This window comes from Sphaerodactylus townsendi, linkage group LG02 (genome assembly GCF_021028975.2).
Source record: "Sphaerodactylus townsendi isolate TG3544 linkage group LG02, MPM_Stown_v2.3, whole genome shotgun sequence".
Lineage (NCBI taxonomy): Eukaryota > Metazoa > Chordata > Lepidosauria > Squamata > Sphaerodactylidae > Sphaerodactylus > Sphaerodactylus townsendi.
The window spans coordinates 28143416-28157346 of record NC_059426.1 but is presented as its reverse complement, the minus strand read 5'-3'; the positions used below and the strand labels follow the sequence as shown (position 1 = coordinate 28157346).

At 40.6% G+C, this 13931-nt stretch overlaps 1 protein-coding gene across 1 annotated transcript in view; it reads right to left on the bottom strand.

Moving 5' to 3' along the window:
• Positions 1-11082, bottom strand: part of OLA1 (Obg like ATPase 1) — a 67317-nt gene extending 56235 nt beyond the window's left edge. The window contains exon 1 of the mRNA XM_048485459.1: positions 10913-11082. Within this exon, the coding sequence (XP_048341416.1) occupies positions 10913-10987 (75 nt within the window). The 5' untranslated portion in view covers positions 10988-11082. The remainder of the gene's footprint in view (positions 1-10912) is intronic.
• Positions 11083-13931: the final 2849 nt, after the last annotated feature.

The following is a 13931-nucleotide window of genomic DNA, read 5'->3' as shown; positions in this document are numbered from 1 at the left end:
TGATGTAAACTATTCAATAATGATTTTTCAGACGTGGTGAGAGGTCCACCACCAGGTCCCTGACACTTCTTCTTTTTAAACTTTTAAAACTTTTATTATATTTTTAAAAGAAAAACTAAAACAAACATTATGGCAAAAACTGCACAAAGAGTATTAACTTCCACGGCAACTACCATGAACAACATAACAAAGGTTATAATATCTGAAACATGTTGAAAAAGCAGAGTAAACATTTTGTATCTACTAACTTCAACTCCAAAGTGCAGCAACCAATGGGATATCAAAATGTAAAACATTTTTACATAAAAACCGGAAAAGCAAAGAGGCGTAGCTAGGGAAAATGGAGCCCAGTGCAAAAATCTGACCCCCCCCCCCCCCCCGGCGGCCACTGTGATGCAGGAATCCACTCCCCAACAGCATCACTTTCAATGGTATTTAAACTAGGGAGCCCAGATTCATGCCGAAGGGGGTGGATTTAAAAGGAGAATCTGGGGAAATTTGGGGAGTGCCTGCTGTCAGGGGTGCAATTATTAAGCTAGCAGCACCAGAAATTCAGGGTATCTTTAGGAGACTCTCTTGATGATACCACCCAGCTTTGAAGTTTGGCCAAGTAACCTTCTGAATTGCCCAACTTACTTTGTCAGACTGCACAGGGAGGCTATTGAAATTCACAAACACAAAGACAACTTCAACAGGAAAGAAGAGACTCTGAGAATTAACAAAGCTTGGCTACCAGTACTTAAAAACACCAAAAGCAAACCCCAAGGGCATGATAAGTTCATGAACAATGGACTCCACCCAAACACAGGATTTGCATTCACCAATATTGCTGCTGATGCAGGGCATGAAAAGGTGAATCACTCCCTGGACTGATAAGCCCCACCCGCAATACAATACTATCAACCACATCTTTGCATAACAAGTTCTACCCAAACACTTACTGATTGGTTACCCATCCTGGGACATGGACAATATATACCCCAAACATTCCCTTCTCTCTGGACACAGTGTGTAACAGATTTCCCTCTGTGATACACCTCTGAAGATGCCAGCCACAGATGCAGGCGAAATGTTAGGAACAAGATCCACCAGACCACAGCCACACAGCCCGGAAAACCCACCACAACCAATCTATAAATGGCTCCAGCACCCTATGGAAGCCACTCTGTAAATATTTCCCTCTAGCAGCCATTTCCTAGTGATACCAACTTCCCATTCTCAACATTCCAAAAAGTTTCCCTGGACCATAAAGGTTTTTTTCTTAATTTGCAGTTTAATTTGTTGCCAAATGTTGTTTCTCCTTTAATGAAAGAACTCTAACTTACTGTCTTATTGTGTATCATGAAGAATACTTTCCTAGGAGTAAGTCCGATGGAATAGAACTGAATAGACCTGCTCAGAATGGCATCTTCAGATATCTGGCTTCAGATGCCACCCCCCACCATTCTGGGATTAGGCAGGTGGCAACCCAGGTGAGCTCTGGAATACTTTTTCCTAGGCACATTCGCTTGTTCACTTCTGTTGCCATTTTCTGCCAGAACGTGAACATTTTTGGCTTGGTATTTTCTCCTCCTTTCTATCCAATGTTTTAACTGCTGTTTTTATGTTTTGGGTTATTTTAACTCTTTTTTAAAAAAATGATTAATGTGCATTTGGGGAAGGTGATTTTAACAGCTATTATTTATTCATTCATTCATTCATTCATTCATTCATTCATTCATTCATTCATTCTATAATCAGTTTTGTATACCGCCCCTCCCCGGAAGGGCTCTGGGCGGTGAACAACACAACAAACAAACAACTGTATTAAAACCCCATTTAAAACAGCGGATTAAATAAAATTACATCAGCATCCAGCATAAAACGTCATAAACCCACCCTGGAAAGAACAAACAAGAGAGTGGAGGGCCCCCATAGAAATAAAGGGGCCCAGAATGTAAAAAGGGGGGGAAGAAGGGCGAACATCAGCGGCCGACCCCTCCAAAAGTATCATATATACTTTACATTGTTAGCCACTTTGGTGACCCTTGCAAGGGAAGAAAGGCAGGATGCAAATTTTGTAAACAAAGAAATAAAAACTAAGGTGGCACCATATACAACTTGCAAATACATGATCATCATGGTTAGCTTATCACTGCTTTAAAACAGAAGATATAGACTACATGATTCTGTTTTCATACTAGCCTCCTAGTAAGTAACTCTCCTTCGTAAGTAATTCTTTGTCAGAGGAAAGACCCATTTATGCTCAATGATGTGCGTAAATTCATTCTGTTCGCCAGCCAGATTGTAAGATCATAAAAAATAAAATCACTTACTATGTTCAACAGTTAAATTCACAGAAATAAAGCAAACAATGCTGCCAAGAGAACTGCCATGACTGAGCGCTAGCTTTTTTTAAAGAAAGCAAATTTGCAAACATAACATGTTTCTAATTGGACAATATCTAGAGCAGGGGTAGGGAACCTGCGGCTCTCCAGATGTTCAGGAACTACAATTCCCATCAGCCTCTGTCAGCATGGCCAACTGGCCATGGGAATTGTAGTTCCTGAACATCTGGAAAACCTGCAGGATCCTGTACTCCCTGATCTAGAGGCCTAAACCTAAATCAGCATCAATAAAGCTGCTACATTTTGCATTAATACCACTGATTCATTTATAATTTTACACACATCACCAAATCCATAAAAAAGATCAATAGGGATGTCTCTGGAATATTATATATCTTTTGTAATAGAAGTCTTTATTATATCCAATGAGGTACATTACAAAGTAGGAAGACTCAGGTTCAACTCCCTAATATGTTATGAAGCTTATATAGGCCAGGCCCACTGGCTGACTCAACTTATTTCACAGGATTATTGTGAGGATGAAATAAAAGTAGGGGAACCATTTACACAACTCTTTGAGTTTATTTGAAGAAGCATGAGATAAAACAAATGCTTCCTTTCTAAATAAATCAATAAACCTTGTAGCTATGAGTTTCCTTGGCAGGAAAGCTCCAAACAAACTGGACAATCGGAAGAAAAGCCAAGTGTTGTATTTTAACATAGTCATTTTAAAATTGAAATTTCTAACGATCTGTTGTTGCATAGAATTAATTACAATGAACAGATGCTACTGCCAGTACAAGGCAAGTTTGGCTGGTGCAAACTTGTAATCAGTAATTTTATTTTATTGATTTTTAACCCTGGGGAGGCCTCAAACCACAAATGAATATAATAAAACAGATTTTTTTTAAAGTTGGGTTTAGCAGATTATTTTTTTGACAGGCTAAACTGACTGAAAACCAAAAGGTACTCCATTCTTACTCTATCCGATTAATGTGAACTAACCAGTAATGAAAGCGTTGAGGTGTCCCAAACATCTTCTGTGGATGAGAGTTAAATTCTGCTGAATTAGCAGAGTGGACAACTGCACCGACAACAAATTATGCACACTTCTTTGCATGTGCTACAGACAGCATGTCAGCAATTTTCTATGCATTCAGCTTTTCTTCTTGAGCAGTATAAACGGACAGGCTATATTTATTGCCTGTACTTTTTTTTTAACAATATAACTTCAATAAAAACAATTTCCTCATGAAGTTGCGAATATAGCGCTGACATCACAGCTCATCTACTTTCTTTTGCCTTGATCAAATATTTCAGTTCAAATATTTATGTTTACTGCAACATTAAATAAGTCTTGGGCAATTTTTAAATTGGTTTACTGAATATATATAAATCACAATAAACATGCCAGATCACACTCTATGTAAGCCGTCAGAAGCTTTCCGGAATTTTTTTCGATTCTGCTGTTTCCAGAAAATCCATAGTACTGCCAACAGGTGATATGTCTTTGTTTCTTAGGTGTCAAACTCGCAGCCCTCCAGATATTATGGACTACAGTTCCCATCATCCCCTGCCAGCATCATGCTGGCAGGGGATGATGGGAACTGTAGTCCATAACATCTGGAGGGCCACGAGTTTGACACCTGTCCTTGGAGATCTTCTGAATGTTCATATCAATATTGTACCCATCATTATTGCCAAACCTCACATCCCAACCAAATGTTTAATATCTATGGCATGAAAGCTGGCTGAGAGGTTGGAAATCTACAGTAAAACTATTTTGCCACTGGGTCACAGAGAGATATCCACCCTCTTCAACACACAGGGCTGTCTCAGTTCTGTGTCAAGGCAAGAAGCAGATCAGTGTATTGTGCATCATCTAGGAATGCCTGGAACGACAAAAGGGCTGTGCTCTTTTTATCATCCTGGGCATAATGACAAATGGAATTCTCAACAAGAAGAGGATTATTCTCCATTTTTAATTCCAGGATGCTGAGGAGGGCCCTCAGTACAGCCACCATCCATTCTCATTCACAAGAATAACACATTTCAATCAGCTCTTACCAATTAATTGTGACAGATGCACAAGTGAATACACATCAATAAAACACGTCCCTATGCATCCTGGCATTGTAAGCACAAGAACGGAACAAAACCATTTAAAATATTTAATTTCCTTCTCTGTTTTATCAGAGCTCAAAGCAGGTCCCCTTTTTAGAAGATATGGTTCACTCCATTTGAAGTAATGATTTTTTTTTAAAAGGTGTTGTAGAGATTGTGCCAAGGCTTTTGCATGGTTTTTTGAGAAGTATTTGTTTAATCAACTCAGAGATGATAAAGTTCTTCATTTCAAAAGGCTGCTAAGTATAAGGCTGCTATTTTTTTAGAAATGAACTTGCAAAACTATTCCTTATCTCACTGAAAGAAAGAACTTCAAAGCGGAATGGATCTGCAGCCTGGACCTTCTTGCAACGGAATGCTCTGCTCTGGTCCTAGTGCCTGCCCAGTTCTCCCCACCTCCCTGCTGACTCACAATGGCGGGCGCAACAAGCAAGTTCTACTCCGAGTCTGAAGAGGCACTAAAAATGCTCTTTTATCAAGATAAGATTAATGACACGCAGAATGAAGATTCTGACCCAAGTGGCACAAGTGGAACTTAAAATAACTTTTAAGATCCTACTGGAGAATCGAGACTTCTTCAAACAGCAGAAAGATGCGGCTGTCATTTCCTGCCTGCCATCACAACCACATTTTTCCCTTAGGCTGAGACAGAGTATATGTGCAGCACCTAGCTCATGAGTAAGTCCCATTTTCCAGCACATAACGATCATGCTGAATATCTTACATTTCTGTGGATATGAACCCTGGCATGAATGCCCTGTCAGATCTTGAAAGTTAAGCAGGGTCAGCCCTGGTTAGTATTTGGATGGCAGACGATCAGGGTCACTAAGCAGAGGCAGGCAATGGCAAACAAGCTCTGAACTTTCACCTTGAAAACCCTACAAGGGCACCATAACTTAATAATAATAATAATAATAATAATAATAATAATAATAATAATACATTGGGTAATAATAATAATAATAAATAATATGTAGCAGTAATGGTTGTTGTTGTTGTTGTTGTTGTTGTTGTTGTTGTTGTTATGTTATTGAGCAGAATCATGTCCTCCTGGCTGCTGCACAAAAAAAGATTGCCAGTCTGGACTGAGTACTAAACGAGAGACACAACTCAGTGGGCCAAGAGATGATCCACTGGAATTTATGCAAGAATTACAACATAAGAACAGCTAAGAACTGGTGGGAAACATTGTCCAGAGAAAGTAATGAAAAATGAGAAGGTCAAGATCCTGTGGAACTTCTCTAAATCCAAAGCAGGACAAAGTATTGAAACACAATACACCTTTTTTTTGAACATCACCGTGATTGAGGGGGCAGAAAGTGACCATCATCGAGCACTAGCAGTCCCCAGTGACAGCAGGGTCATTGAAAAAGAACTGCGAGAAGGTCACTAGATACGCTGATTTGAAAATCAAGCTTCGAAGCGTCCTATGGCTAAACAAACCAATGAGAATTCGATCCCGAGTGGTGATGCGGCCGCGATGAAGCCATTCCGAAAACACTAGGACAGCACTTGAAACATCGCGAATTGACAAAATTAACATCTGTCAATAGGGTCAGAAGGCAGCGAGCCCTGCTGCTGGATCCTTACGCGATATTCGTAATACTTCACGCCAATAAATTCGGCAACTTCCTAGAAGCTTCTGGGTGAGGGTTGAATTGTAATGAAGTGGCGAACAACCAGCTAAAAGATCTGGCAGCTGTAGCCAGGAATCTACATAATAATAATAATAATAATAATAATACAATAGCAATACAATAATAATGTATGATAGCCAATGATGATGATGATGATGATGATGATAGAGATGATGATGAAGTTGATGAAGAAGAAGAAAGAAGAGAAGAAGAAACAAGAAGAAGAGGAGAAGAAGAAGAAGAGAAGAGAGGAGGAGGAGGGAGGAGGAGTTTTACCTTATATCTCCCTTTCTCTCATGTAGAAAGGAGACTCAAAGGGGCTTTACATAATCTCCTTTCCTTCCCCTCACAACTCTGGCAAACACCCTGTGAGGTGGGTGAGAGCTGAGAGGAAGGCTCAGAAGAACTGTAACTAGCCCAAGGTCACCCAGCTGGCGGCGATGTGGGGAGTGCACAGGCTAATCTGAATACCCCAGATAAGCCTCCCACAGCTCCAGCTGACAGAAGGCTGGGAATCAAACCCGGCTCCCTCCAGATTAGAATGTACCTGCTCTGGCAGCATACACCACTGCTGCTCCTTGGCTGCAAAGCCACAGGCGGCAATTTTACACACATAAGATGCATGACCCATCTTTATTGAACATGGACCGACTTAAGAGCTCTGTGGCACACGGTGGTAAACTGCAGTACTGCAGTCAAAAGCTCTGCTCACAACCTGAGTTCAGTGCCGACAGAAGTTTGTTACTCTGCAGACACCTGGCCTCAGGAGTTGACTCAAGATTTCTATCTTTTCTGATTGAGAAAGTGTGCTGGGGGGTAAAATTAAAGCCAGATGAGGAAACCAAAGGAAAGCTTTCATGGCAAGCCCGTGCGTAAACACAGTCTGCCTACATCATGATGTGAGGTCACCCCATGGGTCAGTAGAGACCCATTACCTGCATTGCTTGCACGACTTTTACCTTTTATCAAAGTTCGAATAGAAATCCTTCGCTACATTAAAATATTGTTTCACTTTTGTAGAAATCAGTTTGGTGCAATAATATTTTGTTCATGGCAATAATTATCTGGAGTGGTTATGAGCAGTGAACTCTAATCTGATAAACTGGAAGGTGTTTCCCTGCTCTTACATATGAAGCCTGCTGGAAGATCTTGGGCTAGTCACAGTTGTCTCAGAACTCTATCAGCCCCATGTACTTCACAAGGTGTCTGTTGTGGGGAGAGGAAGGGAAGGAGTTTGTAAATTCGCTTTGAGACTCTACCGTTGAGAAAAGCGGGGTATAAACCCAAACTCTTCTTCTTCTCTTCTTTGGAAGGTTACCTTGGTGGAAATATGCTTTCTCAACTAGTTCCATCACACCATGGATGGTCACTCTACCCTTGTTCTCATATTCCAGAAAGGCTACCAACAGTTGTACATGTTTATATGGCATACTCTGGCTCTTCTGAATGATGGTATGAGTACCACTGGACTAGCTGATTTAACTTTCTAGTAGTTAATCAAAGTTCTTTTGCCCGATCAACCAAGGTTCAGGAATAAGAAAGAACAGGAATAAGAAAGAACAGAAAGAACAAATCGCTAAAGTGAATAAAGCAGGGGTAGGGAACCTGCGGCTCTCCAGATGTTCAGGAATTACAATTCCCATCAGCCTCTGTCAGCATGGCCAATTGGCCATGCTGGTAGGGGCTGATGGGAATTGTAGTTCCTGAACATCTGGAGAGCCGCAGGTTCCCTACCCCTGGAATAAAGGAAACCTCCACATTTAGATGTAGTAAACTTCTGAATAGCAGAAGGCAACACCAGTGGGAGACCTCAGCCTCTTTAACCTGTTGCTGTACGCCAGAGGAAATGCTTGGCCATCATGTCAGACAGAATGCTGGACTATACCCCCTTTCAAGACAAAGATGATAGGAGTTTTGTGGATTTTGGATTTATCTGCCATTTCCTGAACCCATCCACTTGGGTCCGAGTGCCTACCTAGTTCTGTCCCCGAGGCACTAGGACCCAAGCAAAGTATTCTAGAATGAAGATCGCCAAGGAAACGGTGGATGAATTCACAAATCTCTTGTCATCTTTATCCTGACAGGGTATACATGGATAATTAGTCGGATCCAGCAGGGTTCATCTTGTGTTCTCAATAATGTGTGGTTCCCTAAAGTGGGGGAATGAACACCCCCAGCTTTTCACAAAGGCCTTTTCTGCATGCACAGTTTATCACAGATTTTCCCAGTGGTCAAACCTTGTGTCTTGGAAACATTTTTTTTGTGAAATTATTCTACAGACCTCCTGAAGCAGAGATTGAGTAACTATATGGGGAATGGATCAGGGCTAAATAAAGACTGTTTCAATATGAGCACATGCTTAAGGAAAGCTGCCTTGGAAACAGATTGAAAAAAATCACAGTAAAAAGTGTTTGGGAAAACAACAGAGGAAAAATGAAAGGAAAATGTTTTTGGAATCAAGCAGAGGGGCAAAAGCGTGGAATTCCAAGAAAAAAGGGAGCATTTAGCACAAAGATATGTTGTAAGCAACTTGTACGGAGAAGGCCAGAAAGAATGGGGCTCACATGTATTAATACAGTGGAACCTCGGTTTTCATTGCCTTTGGTTTTCATCGATTTTTTCAGTGAAAAAATTCATCTCGGTTTTCATTGATTTGCAGTAAGGTGCAGGGGTTTGTGGAGAAAAATCACCCAGACAAAGCTGTTGCAAGCCGTGTCTGCAACTTGTTTAATGACAATGTCTTCCCCCATTTCAGACAAATCTTAAAGAGGCATCAGAAACAGACCTCTTTGGACAGCTTTCTGGTGCGACATTGGTCCACTGGCACTGAAGCTGGTCCTAGTGTTATTGTTTGTTACTGTTTTCAGCATTAAACACTATGTTTATTCACCAAAAATATGTTTTTGGTATGTTTTTTGGAGTGCCTAGAACGGATTAATTGGATTTACATTGATTCCTATGGAAAAGTTTGCCTCGGTTTTCATCGATTCTTTTCGGACAGATTACCAACGAAAACCGAGGTTCCACTGTACTGTCTGTGTGAAATGTAACATTTGTTGGCCCTGCTGTTTCCAGTTCTTTCTTTCACCTCATATTTACCTACCAAAGACTCACTACTCTCATATGACACAGGGGCCCACTAGGGTACAATAGTTTTATGCTAGAATAAAAACGTCTTAACCATTAAGGTAAGGTGCTAGGAAACTCATGTTTCTGCTGCAACACACAGCTGTCATGGAATTATCACCTTGTATAAAGTAAGGTTGGCTACCAGTACTGAAAAATACCAGAATCAAAGACCAAGGACATGCTGGGTTCATAGACAATGGACTCCACCCAGACACAGGATTTGCATTCACTAATACTGTTGCCGCTGCAGGGAATGCAAATGTGAATACGAATGTAAATGGACTGAAAACCCCACCCGCAATACAATGCAGTCAATTACACCTTTGCATAGAAAGTTCCACCCCAACATTGATTCCGCACCCTGGGACATGGACAATATTTACCCCACTAATCATTCCCTTCTCACTGGACGCAGTGTGTAACAGACTTCTCTCTGTGATTCACCTCTGAAGATGCCAGCTACAGATGCAGGCGAAACGTTAAGATCAAGACCTACCAGATCACAGCCACACAGTCTGGAAAACCCACATCAGCCAGTTGCCAGCTCCAGTTTGTGAAATTCCTGGAGATTATGAAGGTGGAGTCTGGGGAGTGTGGGGTCTGGGAAGGGACTTCAGTGCCACCTTCCAAAGTAGCCATTTTCTCCCAGGGAACTGATCTCTGCCACATGGAGATTGTTTCTAATCCCAGGAGATCTTCAGCTACCTCCTGGAGAGTGGCAACCTTACAAATGAAGTCACCTTTAGATGCAAAGGAAAAGGGCAGAAAACAGGATGTATGAGGAAATATGCAGCAGAAAGGTGAGACCAACCATGGCTTCTAATAATTTGGCCTCAACGCGGGCCAAGGCCTTTTTGGCTTTGGTCCCCTCCTGGTGGAACCGCCTCCCAGAAGAGATCAGGGTCCCATGGGACTTCATGGAGTTCTGCAGGGCCTGCAAGATGGAGCTGTTCCGCCAGGCATTTCATTGAGGCTGATCTTTGACCACCAGTCTCCCCAGGGGCTATATGTCATCTTAGCTCATAGATGGGTCTTACTTCTCCCGCTTGGTTTTTATAAATTCTAGTGTAGCTGGTTTCATCAAATGCTGTTTTATGGATTATGTGGTTTTATCTTATTCTTTTGGGTACTGTTTTTGTCTTTTAAATTATGGGTCTTATATGTCAAAACAGTTTTTTATGTAATCTGTTTGTACATCACCCCGAGTCAGTCATGGGAGGGGCGATTAACAATTCACATAAACGAACAAACAAATAAATAAGATATGCAAGAAACAGAATTAGAATTTAAAAATGAAAGCATTCGGACTACATAGCTAAGGAGCAGTGTAGATTTGTAATTTAACATCTATGGGGAGGGGGAACTCGAGCCAAAAAATACAGATACAAAGATGTCAATTCACTATTAAACCACATGTTACATTTCTGCCAGATGTGTACTTTTTATATATACACAAACACACTACGGATATTTACACACACGCTTCCTATATGAGGAATGTTTATCACTTTTTATATAATCACAATTTGAACCTGCAACTAAAATTGAGATTAATGCAGTGCAAAAACACAGGAATAAGAAACATGTCTTAAATCTGGTGTTAACTCGTTTTTGCCCCGGGACAGAGAACAATCCTACCATGTTAATCTTCGCCTGACAAAATCTTTTTAACCATTGAAAACATTTCTTACTTACATATTCAGGTTTTAATTTCTTGTCACCTCCTCGTACCGCCACTTTTTCTAGTTTGTCTATAATGGGCATGATCATTTCCTCATCTTTTAGCCTAAGTTCTTCATGTATAATTTCAATGTCACGAACTGGTTCAACGCTCCCTTCGACGTGGGTGATATCATCATCATCAAATGATCCTTTGGGGGAGGGAGCAAAATCAGATATTAAACAGTACTCTCACTTGACAAAAGCAGATTTCACCTAGTAAATCTAAGATCACACGCATACAAAAATCAACACAGATGAAAAGGTAGACAGGGGTGTCTTAAGAAGCAGTTCTTAGAAGATCTACTCAGAAGTAATTCCCATGTTATTAAATGGGGCTCACTCAGTGGTGGGATTCAAATAATTTAACAACTGGTTGTTTACAAGCACCATTTTAACAACCGGTTCCGCCAAAGTGGTATGAACCTGCTGAATCCCACCACTGGGCTCTCTCCAAAGAAATATGCAACATAGTCACCAGATTTTACAAAACTTACTGCAAGCTTATATATGCTTTTCTAAATGGGAAACTGATCAGTAACCTACAATGAACTTTTTAGCGTCATGGTCCATTCATTTCTTAGGAGATGGACAAATACCTTAAATCGCTTTTTATGAACAACAACAGTTAGAAAAGGAACATTTTAAACCACTCATTAAGTGCACAGAGCCAACATTAATTTGTTATGAAGTTTATATTAAAGAATTTTGAAGTTCTGTCCTATCATGGCGGGTTTCCAAGGGAAACAGGATCTACAAAAAAAGGCCTTCAAATCATCTGGCAGACCTCTTCTCTGCTTCAAACTACTTTATCACTGTGGTTCTGACGGTGATTAGATAATGAACCACTCAGACACACAATTTACACAGCACCTAATTTCGTCGGTCTGATTTGAGGGTATGGTTTTTAGGGGGCCATCAAAGAAGCAAATGAAGGTGCATTTGTCATATATGAGTGACAACCATTCAAGCTATCTGAATCAAAATAGTGCTGGCCCTTATTAGTAATACATGCTATTATCACATATTTAAAGTGCAGTTGAAACTATAATTTCAAATTGCCAACGGGAAACATAAGGGTAAAACAACCAGATATTACTGAAGACTGTGTACTGACTTCATGCCCCTCTAAAGACATAATGTGGCAAAATAATTCAATGGAGATAACCCTCGAAATCGTAAAAGGATAGAATGAAAACAAAAACATAGAAATATTTCTACATAGAAAAACTACCATTTGAAAAATTAGACCTATTTGTCAACAATTTGATCCTAGCACAAAATGTATAGACACTGTAACAGATATAACAAATCCCACTATGTCTGTGATACTACATTAAATGTATGTTTGGGTTTGATTTTTTTTGTCTCAATGTACATTAGCAAAAGTATTGAATGTTGTTTACTGGAGTGACTACCTAGCTTTCCATCCTAGAACCATATGATCTGAATCTTTATTCTAACTGTATTTAAACTATGAGATATATTACAGGCAGCCCTATTGGGGGAAGGAGGGAGTTGTGGAAACGGCATGGGGCCGTGCTGGCACATCCGCTCACCGCCCCAGTGTAAGAGGCAAATACACCGGCAAACAGGACAAATATACTGGCAGGGGAGGGAGAAGGCGCTGCACAGTTCTTCTGTGCCCAACCCAAAGAGGCTGCCCTCGTAGAGCTACACCAGCATAAAAGGGGACACCAGCGCAGCTAGGAGTGTTCCCAGGGAAGGCGCCTACTACAGTCAGCTTCCAAAGGCCTTTCAGCCCAGGAACATCTCTGATGCAACCTGCATGGTGTAGTGGTTAAGAGCAGGTGTATTCTACTCTGGAGAGCAGGGTTTGATTCCCCACTCCTCCACCTGAGAGGTGGAGGCTTATCTGGTGAAACAGATGTGTTTCTGCACTCCTACATTCCTGCTGTATGACCTTGGGTTAGTCTGCAAGGAAGACTGCACAGCACATAGACAAAATGATATAAAAATAACTAAAAATACAAGAGGCAAAGGAACATTCAGCACTTAAGGGAAAGTAAATATTAAATACGTATTTTAAGATAGTGAAATTAAAATTACCATTAAAATAGACACAGAATCACAGCATATTTAACTAGACAGTGAATTAGTAGCATTAGCTCAACATTTCAGTGCAGCTGAAATACATTTGGCAACTGCCAGAGAGATGTGATTTTTGTTTCCAGACTGAAGATTTCAGTGGCTGATTCGGCATGGGCCAAAAACAGCAGTGTGAAAACGGTGTGAAAACAGTATAAACCCTTTTATACTGTTTTAAACCCTTTTACACCATTTTCGCACCATTTTTACACAGTTGTTTTTGGCCCATGCGGAATCAGCCAGTATGTGATAGTCTTCCAAATCGCTGGGAAAATTTACAAGAGGGGGGAATATCACAGAGAATTTACTTGGGAAAAATGTGTCAGGATTTCAAGCACCTCAAGACCGCAAGACCAAATCCGTTGACTTTGTGGTATGTTAGATGATGTCCCCAAAAGATGAGCAACTGATAATGCATTGAAACAGGCCAGGAAGAAGAAAACAAGAACAAGAGGAAACCATGAGAGAATAGAGATATTTGTTGCCAGTAAACAGTCAGAGTAAAACCCAGGTACAATGGAGAGCAAACCTATTTAGCATCTGACAGAAGATGACTCCAGTTTGATAGTTCAAGGTGTTTTTTAACCAGTGTACAAGCTCTATCAAAGCCTAGCTCAGACAAGAGGGAAAACCCTAGTCCTATTTTGGACTAGAAACTGGCACCATGGACTTACAAAGGAATGAATCCCAAATCTAAATATGTGCACACACCAGAGCAATGTCTTTGTTTCCTAATTTTATGCAAACTATACTGCCATTGGAACTATGTTTTAAAGAGAACTGCTGCTATGATTACACTAATATGACTTATTTACATTTTAGGGATATTGCTGTTTTGCTTTTTCCCTATTGAAAGCCATCTTGAACTGTTCACTGAAGCAGAAAG